The sequence below is a fragment of the Nicotiana sylvestris genome, chromosome 7, assembly GCF_000393655.2.
Source record: "Nicotiana sylvestris chromosome 7, ASM39365v2, whole genome shotgun sequence".
NCBI lineage: Eukaryota > Viridiplantae > Streptophyta > Magnoliopsida > Solanales > Solanaceae > Nicotiana > Nicotiana sylvestris.
This window is the reverse complement of record NC_091063.1, coordinates 144937084-144947333: the sequence shown is the minus strand read 5'-3', so window position 1 is coordinate 144947333 and position 10250 is coordinate 144937084. Positions and strand designations below refer to the sequence as shown.

At 36.2% G+C, this 10250-nt stretch overlaps 1 protein-coding gene across 1 annotated transcript; it reads left to right on the top strand.

Moving 5' to 3' along the window:
- The first annotated feature begins 8729 nt into the window (after positions 1-8729).
- Positions 8730-10020, top strand: LOC104235263 (glutathione S-transferase U8-like). The gene is made up of 2 exons (XM_009788984.2): positions 8730-9104; positions 9530-10020. Exons 1-2 carry the CDS (start codon positions 8793-8795, stop codon positions 9887-9889), a joined length of 672 nt encoding a protein of 223 aa, XP_009787286.1. The 5' UTR covers positions 8730-8792; the 3' UTR covers positions 9890-10020.
- The last annotated feature ends 230 nt before the right edge of the window (positions 10021-10250 follow it).

Genomic DNA, 10250 nt, shown 5'->3' with positions numbered 1-10250 from the left:
AAAAATTGGAAAAAACAGAAAAGTTTTGAGCAAAAAATACTTACTAATAGAGAAAGGGACATAGATTTACAATATATGGGTGAGCGTAATCTGAAGACACATGCAGCAGAGAGTTGAAAGGAATGAATTAGGTTAAGGAGGCAATTAAGGTGAAGCTGCAGTGAGAGAAAAGAATTGGGGAAGGTACGATGATTTCATTGTCTTATTGTATTGGGGGGAAATATTTTCATTAATTCTAATATTTGGGGGGAATTTTTGAGTGAAATTTTATATAAGAAATTTTTAGACTTTTTCCCTAACTGAATGGTTGCCTTATGAGAATTGGGAGAAATATTTTATTAATTGCAATTTTGGTGAGAAATTTTTGGGGAAATATTTTATAAGAAATTTTTAGGGTACGCTTATAATGTGTTGCATTTAATATGACAATCTAACAACTCTTCAAAAACGTAGCAATAAACCTAAAAAGCGTAGACAAAAGTTTTATATTTAGCCAACACTTAAAAAATGTTGTCTTTATATTTAAAAGGAACGCTTTATAAGTGTTAACTTAAAATCCGTGGCCGAAGACTATACTCAAAGGTCACGCCTAAAAAGTGTTTCTACAGATACTTTTGACAACACTTTTTACGCGTTGCCTAAATTAGTGTGGCTGTAGGCATAAAATATTGTTATGACCGTTGGCTTCCTATAATATGCTTGTATGATTTTCTTTTCTTTCTTGCATTCATCAGAGCTACTGCGAATCTGCACACAAAATGGAATGACATTAGTTAAGGCGCTTTTGATTATTGATCATTAATAAAATTCTAAACCTAACACTTCGTAGGCGGTTGAAGGCCAAGCAAGACTCTGAATTATAGCTTTATCAACGGATCCCCGGAGCCGTCTTGGAGTGCTTCACCGAGGCACTGTCTGCATCTCTCCAAAAAGGAGTTGCCGGGTCGAAATTATTTCTTGTAGGGCAAACTCTCGATATTCATTCATCCCAAGGAATGACACTTGTCCCAAGTAGTGTCGTGTCGCCATGTAAACTATTCAGGTATCAAGGCCAGATTTTACCAATACATAAATCTCGCTTAACTCAAACATAAAACATACTTTAACTATATACTTTGCACCAAAAATCTACTGTGACATGTTACATCAGATGTCGCTTAACCCTCAAAATGTACTCACCTATTTTATACCCATTTTAGTTATGTGACTTTATTGTTAACGAATAAAGATCAGATACTATCCGTGATATTAACCCCATCTGATATTATTTAAACATTTACCTTAAAACGTTTATACTACAGATAAACTAGTTAGAGATCTTATAAAACATTCTAATTTGTATGCCATTATAAACCCCATATGGAGATTTAGATCTAACAATGTTCTTGTTAATTACTATCTTCAATCAACCACATTCATCATATTAACAAATGGAAGAGAAGTATTTTGTCAAATATGTTGAAACTTTTTTTATTAGAAGTAGCATCAGAGGAAAGTGACAATATACCCAAATCTCGATAAGTTCCTTCTATCCAGTACAGTATATTATTATTGACCATCTCATTTTAATTTGACTAGCTACATATGTCACATGACGAGATGCTCCACTAGCTTCTAAGAAACTGTGAGTCATAGTGTTTCAACATTTTTATAATTCTAAGAGGTTGGTAGGGTGTATTAGGAAAAATAATGTATATATTAGTTTTGGTATTATTGGTCTCTTGTTTGATAGTATATTTTAATATCTGTGTAATTAATAGGAGTACATGTATTAGTTATACACCATATTTAACACGATTCTTATACATAGTGAACCGTGACATTAGTAATATTATGATTTTTAATATATGTGTTATTTGTGCCTTGAATTATTTCCTTGTATTTTTAGGAAACCCATAGTCCCTATAGGTTTAGGAAAACCCATTGTCCTAATAGATTTGGGAAAGGAAAACCTATAGTCCTTATCAAATTGGGAAACCTTTCTCATATATGTTTGGGACCTTTTGGGATCTATATATAGTGGTTGTAATTGGGGATTCTATAGATTGTAATGTGTTTTTCTTCTCATTCATTGTGGAAAACTCTCTCTGTTTTTGCCCCAAGGATTAGGCTTAGCCGAACCTCGTTAAATCCTTGTGTTGATTTTTCTTCTCTATTTACTTTGTGTGTGATTGTGTACTAGTTAACTCACGATATTCCGCAACAATTGGTATCAGAGCAAAGTTCGGGTTTCTACATATAATCTAGGGTTAAGTGTCTTCATTATCTTCAACAAAGTACGAAGTAGAGAAATTTGACGGAGGTTCTAATTTCAGTCTATGGAAGATTAGGATTAAATCGTCCCTGGTGTTACAAGGATTATGGAAAGCAATTGATAAGGATTTTCCTGAAGATATGAAAGAGACAAAGAAGGAAGACCTGAAGGGGAGGGCTTTGAGTGAGATCTTCATGAATGTTAAAATAGCGTTTTCGGGAAATTGCTGAAGAAACTTCTACAGGAACAGCATGGAAGAAGCTAGAAGATCTGTATTCTAAGAAATCGCTGATAAAGCGCCTCTACCTGAAAAATAGGTTATACAATCTCCTTATGAATAAAGGTACACCTGTTAAAACTCCCCTTGATGATTTTAATTCAATTATAATGGACCTGAAGAATGTGGATATCAAAATTGAGAGTGAGGATCAGGTCTTGATTGTGTTATGTTCTTTACCACAGTCTTATGATATTTTTGCCGATACACTGCTATATGGGAAAGACAACATTTTACTAGAAGATGTTAGTAATGCACTAAAATCTAAAGAGTTGAAAAAGAGCTTTTCACACAGCAAAATTGAGGCGAGGGTCTTGTGATTAAAGGAAGAACACAATAAAAGAACTTTAACAGGAAAAAGTCAACCGCAAGATCAAAGTCTAGAGCAATGAAGCAACACTGTTATGAGTGTGGGGAGCAAGGTCACTATAAGAGATATTGTCATAAGCTGAAGGAGAAAAGAGGGAAGCAGTATGTAGGGGGAGTTTGTGTTGTGAGTTCTAGTTATGGGCTGTGATGACCCAAAATGTCATCTTTAAATTAAATAATTATCTCGGTATTTTAAGACCTTGAAAAGTAGTATCAATAATTTTTCGACTTGCGTGTGCAGTCCGTATAACTTTCTGGAAGGTTTTTATGTGAGATGGATTAAATTGTGAACTAGAGCTTTAAAACTCAACTGAGTTGACTTCGATCAATATTTTGAGCAAACGAACCCGGATAAAAGTTTTGACCATTCCGGTAGTTCCGTATCGTGATTTGGGACTTGGTTATATGCCCGAAATCGAATTTGAAGGTCCCTAGATCAAATTATCACCATTTAACAGAATCTAAAAATCTAAGGCTAAAGATTTCTTAAGTTTGACCGGAGATTTGACTTTTTGATATCGGGGTCGAAATCTAGTTCTAAAATTTTTCATAGCTTCGTTATGTCATTTATGACTTGTGTGCAAAATTTAAAGTCAATCGGATTTGATTTGATAGGTTTTTTGCATCGAATATAGAAGTTGGACGTTCCTAGTTTCATTAGGCTTGAATTGGGGTGTGATTCGCGGTTTTAGAGTTATTTGATGTGATTTGAGGTTTTGACTAAGTTCGTATGATATTTTAGGACTGGTTGATACATTTTTGTCGAGGTCCCGAGGGCCTCGGGTGGATTTCGGATGGTTAACGGATATAAAAGGCTGCTGAAATTTTCTGGGCAGCATTTTTCGCACGTGTGAACAGTGACCGCACATGCGTAAACAATATCAGTGTACAATACCCATGAACAGTACCCGTGTACAGTATCCGTGTACAGTACCCATGAATAGTCCCGTGAACAGTAAATGCGTGAACAGTAACCATGAAAATTCTGGACAGAATGTTGAGTTCTGATTCCATTTTTACCAAATTGGAGCTCGGGGAGAGGCGATTTTCGGGAGATTTTAAGAGAAAATAACGGGGTAAGTGTTCTTAACTTAATTTTGGTTAGATTGCCCGAATCTATTATTAGTTTTGGCATTAAATATGTGAATTTAGTTGGAAGAGTTTGAAAACCCTCTCGGATAGATTTGAGGATTTAAGGTCAAAATGTTATCGAAATTTAGTAATTTTGGTATGGTTAGACTCGTGGTTTGATGGGGGTTCATATTCCGTAATTTTTGTCGGGTTCCGAGACGTGGGCCCCACATGCGAATTTTTAGTGCAATTTCGGATTTTTAATGGAAAATATAGAATTTCATGTGGAATTAATTCCTATAATTTTTATTGACTGAATCGAGTTAATTGTGACTAGATTCGGGACGTTTGTAGGCCGATTTGAGCGATAAAGGCATTGCGGAGTAAGATTTTACTCGGATTGAAGTAAGTAACAATTAAATCTAGTTTTGAGGGTATAAAACCCCGGACATTGTGTCGTATGACTATTTTGGAGGTGACGCACATGCTAGGTGACGGGCGTGTGGGCGTGCACCGTAGGGATTGTGACTTGGTCCGTCCCGCGAGACTGTGGAATTAATTGGCCTACTATTTAATACATGTTTCCTCTGTTTTCATAGAAATTGACTGTACTTCATGTTAGAAATCATATTTAGGCCTTATGTGATCATTGTTGAGACCTGCAAGGTCGTGTACTTGCTGAATTAGCTGCTAAATTATTGTTTTGTACTCAGTCATAGCTTTTCTTGCTTATTATGCCTCCGTCTCTTACTGTTCATTGTTGATATATGATATTACTTATGTTTGGGCCGTTTATATGATTTCCGAGAGCCCAAGAGACTAGAGAGATTGATGACTGAGTGAGGCCGATGGCCTAAGTTTGAGGTTATTGATACTATAGCACGTAAGTTGTTCGTGCGGATCCAGATATTATATTATAGCACGTGAGTTGTTCGTGCAACATGTGAGTTGTCCATGCGGATCCAGATATTATATTATAGCACGTGAGTTGTCCGTGCGGCACGTGAGTTGTCCGTGCAGCACGCGAATTGTCCGTGCGGATCCAGATATTATATTATATTATAGCACATGAGTTGTCCATCCAGCACGTGAGTTGTCCGTGCAGATCCAGATATTATTATAGCACGTGAGTTGTCCATGCAGATCCAGATATTATTATAGCATGTGAGTTGTCCGTGCAACACGTGAGTTGTCCGTGCAGGTTATAGCGCTTGGGTTAAAGGAGTCCCTCCGGAGTCTGCACACCCCCAGTGAGCGCAGTCGACTATATATATGGATTGGGCTGCATGCCGTAGCGGTTATTATGAGGTACCTATTGAGTGTGAGTGCTGATTGATGAGAGTTGAGTCACGAGGGACTGAGAGGCTTGCCCGAGGGGCTATATATACATACATACGAGTGATGCTTTGCCCGAAGGGCTTGTTTTGTGAAATTATTGTCTTCACTCATCTTTATATTGAGCCTCTATTAAAAATGTTAAACAAATATTTTGAACAACTTTCATTGGAACTGGAGTTTTTTTTACGAGATGTTTGGAATTAAATTACTGATTTGGTTTTGTTATTTCCACTGAGATTATGCGATGAGCTGAGTGACTGTTGCCTTGAGAGGCTGTATTTGTTTTCAGTTAATTGCTGCACTTAGTTGCTATTTATCTTTGTCATACATATTTATGGAATATTTGATATCTGGGTTATTTGAGTACGCACTAATGAGACTTAAACTGTTAAATTGAAAGTATGGCTATTCTTATTGAAAGTTATTGAGATAACTGTATTTGCATAGTTCATCACTACTTCTCAGTTCCCTATTTATTTCTGTTACTTACTAAGTTGGTGTACTCACGTTACCTGTACCTCGTGTAAAGATCTAGACACTTCTGATCACGGGGGTTGCTGATTGAGGAGTCAGACTCAGGAGACTATTGAGGTAGCTGCATGGTGTTCGCTGACCTTGACTCTCCTTTCTTTTCATGTTGTACTGTTCTATTTTTTCAGACAGTATTTTATCAGTCGGATGTTGTTATCATTTAGATGCTCATGCACTCAGTGACACCGGGTTTTGGGGATGGATTGTTTAGTACTTTTGGAGTTATATTCTATTTTAAAAGGTATTATTTAATATTAACTACTTCCGCATTTATTTAAAAGTTCTATTGTGTTGAGATGTTGAGTTGAGGCTTGCCTAGTACCACGATAGGTGTCATCACGACAGGTGAGATTTTGGGTCGTGACATGGGCAAAATTCTTGGGTTCTTGATTTTGCTGCTACTTTCCACATGTGTCCACACAAGAATTGATTTGCAACATACAAACAAATGAGTAGGACTGTCTATATGGGAGATGATAATCCATTACCAGTAGAGGGGGTTGGTAACATCAAATTGAAAATGTTCGACTAAATTATCAGAAACATTGAGTGTTGGCATGTTCCTCGGATAAAGAGAAATTTGATTTCTCTTTCGACTTTGGATGATCAAGGGTATAAATTTCACTCCGAGAATGGAGTACTTAAAGTGTGTAAAGGCTCCATGGTACTCATGGAGAGTAAACTACATTCTAAATTGTATTATCTTTAGGCTAGTGTAGTTGAAGGGGAAACTGTTGTAGTTTATGGGAAAAGTGATCTGAATCAGTCTCAGTTGTGGCACTTGCAATTGGGCCATATAAGTGATAATAGATTGTCTTTGTTGAGTAAGCAGAATTTGCTGAATGGGTACAAAAATCAAGTTTTGAATTTTTGTGAGCATTGTGTGTTTGGTAAACAGATAAGGGTAAAGTTCATCAAGAAGGCCGAGCACAAAACCAGAGACAAGTTAGATTATATACACTCTGACTTGTGGGGTCCAAACAGAGTTCCCTCCAAGAGTGGTGCCAGGTATTTTATGACTTCAATTGATGATTACTCAAGGATGGTGTGGGTGTATTTTCTGAAAACAAAAAATGAGGCATTTTCGACATTTGTTAAATGGAAGACGATGGTTGAGAGGTAGACGGAAAGAAAAGTTAAGCGTCTTCGAACTGACAATGTGTTGGGATTTTGCAAATCTAAGTTCGATAATTATTGCAGCAGGGAGGGCATAGTGAGACACCACACTTATGTCGGAACACCACAACAAAATGGTGTTGCAGAACGTATGAATAGAACGCTTTGTGATAGGGCACGAAGCATGCTTTCACACTCATGTGTTAGCAAAGATTTATGGGCTGAAACAATCAATACAGCTTGTTATTTGGTCAATAGATCTCCATCCGCAGCTATTGAGTTCAAAACTCCTTTTGAGGTATGGTCCGTTTCGCCTACCGATTTAGGGATATTTGGTTGTCCTGCTTATGCTCATGTGAGGGATGGAAAACTTGAGCCGATGGAAAAGAAGTGCATATTTCTAAGGTATGCAACTGGAGTGAAAGGTTATAGGTTGTGGTGCACATATCAAAAGACTCCACGCTAATTATCAGTAGGGATATAACATTCAATGAATCTGCCTCACTGGACAGTCAAAGGGAGAAGGCAATAGTAGAAACAGATCGTAGTGTCAGTGACCGCATAGAGCTAGAAATTGAATCTCCACTAGCTTAGCCCAGTAGTTCTAAAGTAGAGGAAGTGGAGGAGGTGCAAAATATTGATCAAGACGATAATGTTGATGCACCTGCGCAACAACAACCATATAGCATTGCAACATACAGAGAGAAGAGAGTGATCAATCGACCACAAAGGTTTGCAAGCGTAGTTGATGGGAATCTTCTTGGATATACAAATCCTGTGGGATTTGCTTTGGTAGTTGCAGAGACCGTTGATGCGTTTGAGTGTTATAGCTATCCAAAAGCTATTTCGGGTATAGAACCAAATCGACGGATTAGTGCTATGGCTGAAGAGTTAAGTCTCTTAACAAGTTTAGGCGTTGCCTAGACTTGGTTGATGCGTGCAGCAATCAATAGAGCCCTTGCGAGGGCTGAGGGCAAGATAGAGAACCGTTGTTCCTGTTGATGAAGAGAATTCAAGCCAAGGAGAAGATTTGTTATTTGTGGCTTGAATTATTTCCTTGTATTTTTAAGAAACCCATAGTCTCTATAGGTTTAGAAAAACTCATTGTCCTAATAGTTTTGGGAAAGGAAAACCTATAGTCCTTGTCAAATTGGGAAATCTTTCTCATATATGTTTGGGACCTTTTGGGATCTATATATAGAGGTTGTAGTTGAGGATTCTATAGATTGTACTGTGTCTTTCTTCTCATTCATAGTGGAAAATTCTCTCTGTTTTTGCCTCAAGGATTAGGCTTAGCCGAACCTCGTTAAATCCTTGTGTTGATTTTTCTTCTCTATTTACTTTGTGTGTGATTGTGTGCTAGTTAACTCTCTCTGCTTGTGTGCTTATACATAGTGAACCATGACATTAGTAATATTATGATTTTTAATATATGGATAAGCATGTATAAAGACAGAATTATCCTTTCAAAATCTTTAGTACGCCAAACCAAACAATTGATAATAAATAATCTCATCATAACTATTCTGAATCTTACCATTACTAATACATTATATTCGGTGTTATTCTTATACACCCTACCATATATACCTCTAAAGAAAAATTCAAACTTGACTGTGTAATTATGTAACAACAAAAAGAAGAGGAAAAAAAAGAAAGCCATCAGAGTTGATGAAGTGTGTGACATAAGCACACAAGTCATCTTTCGAGACAGCTGTAAAATATGGATTTGATGAAAATAAGACTGATTCAAAATCCTGTACAATAAGAAGACAAAAGTAAAGAAGACAGTATCACAAACAAAGCCAAGAATCTTGAGCAATTAATAAGTGAAAGATGGAAGACATAAAATTGTTGGGTTCTTGGGCAAGTCCTTTTAGTGTAAGAGTTGAGATTGCTCTGAAACTCAAGGGTATTCAATATGAGTATATTGAAGAAGATCTATCAAACAAGAGTGCTACACTTCTCAAATATAATCCTGTATATAAAATGATTCCTGTACTTTTACACAATGGGAAGCCAATTGCTGAGTCTCTTGTAATTCTTGAATATATTGATGAAACTTGGAAAGATGAAACCCATCTTCTACCAAAAGATCTCAATCAGAGAGCAATGGCACGTTTCTGGGCTAACTTTTTGGATGAAAAGGTACGTTTTCAAACATTATTTTTGGGAACTTGAAATTTTTTTTCCCAAAACATGATCATATTTTATAAACAAATATTATTTTCAACTCTTTTTTTTTTTTAAAAAAATGAAGCCAAAATTGATGACCAAACCGGAGCTAATAATAATGTAGTATTTCTTAAAATGGTGAAATAGAGTTACGAATTGAGATAATTGTGGAGGAAATCTAATGACTACAACCCAAAAAAGTGAGGGATGTCATTTTCTTCTGGCGAAAGATGTTTTCCTTGAAAATATTTTCTGGCTACCAAACACAAATGACTTATTTCTAAAAAAACATTTTCCATAAAAATATTTTTGTTCATACCAAACACAACCAATCTTGAAATATTTTCTTTCAAAATCATCATTTTCATGTAATAACAAGTTTTATTGTCCAATCTCAGTGTTTGCCAGAGATGAAGGAACTTTGTTATGAAAGCAACAATGAAGTAAGGGAGAAAGCCAGGGGAGAACTTCATGAACTCCTTAAACTTCTTGAGAATGAAATTATCAAAGATAAGAACTTCTTTGCAGTAAACAGAGTTGGATATATTGAGATTGTTTCAATTTTGATAACTTATTGGCTTGGAATTATTCACGAAGCATTGAAAGTGGACATATTGACCAAAGAGGAATTTCCAAATATATGTGCCTGGTCTGAAGATGTGATAAGCTTTAGTTTTATCAAGGAAAATCTGCCACCTAGAGAAAAAATACTTGCATTTTACAAAATGTACGTCAAACCACTAAATGTGGCCATTTAAAGAATGTTCTCTGTAAACAAATCGAGATAATATGACTATGTAATGAAATCCTTGAGATGATGTATGTGTTGGTTTTTCCCGTAGAATTGTTGTGTCTTTGAAATGGTGAAATAATTTTTTCCTTCTGCTTCTCTGTTGGGTTTTACCTTACCAATTAATATTATTTCTGCTCTAATTTTCAACTAGAACAGTTTGTTCAATCTTGGAGAATATGTTACAGATGGCAAAGTATACTTAAAAATAGTGTTTCTTAACATACCTCAAACCTCACGGCTTTCTCTGTTTTTCCAACATGAACTGGAGCAAAACATCATGGGTAACATTTCTATTACACCTTCAGTTTGAGTACAGATGTAAAGCA

Bases quoted from the DNA above. Each gene is read 5' to 3' on its own strand.
- LOC104235263 (XM_009788984.2), top strand. From the start codon at position 8,793: ATGGAAGACATAAAATTGTTGGGTTCTTGGGCAAGTCCTTTTAGTGTA. The intron at 9,105-9,529 runs GTACGTTTTCAA...GTCCAATCTCAG, and splicing joins CTAACTTTTTGGATGAAAAG to TGTTTGCCAGAGATGAAGGA.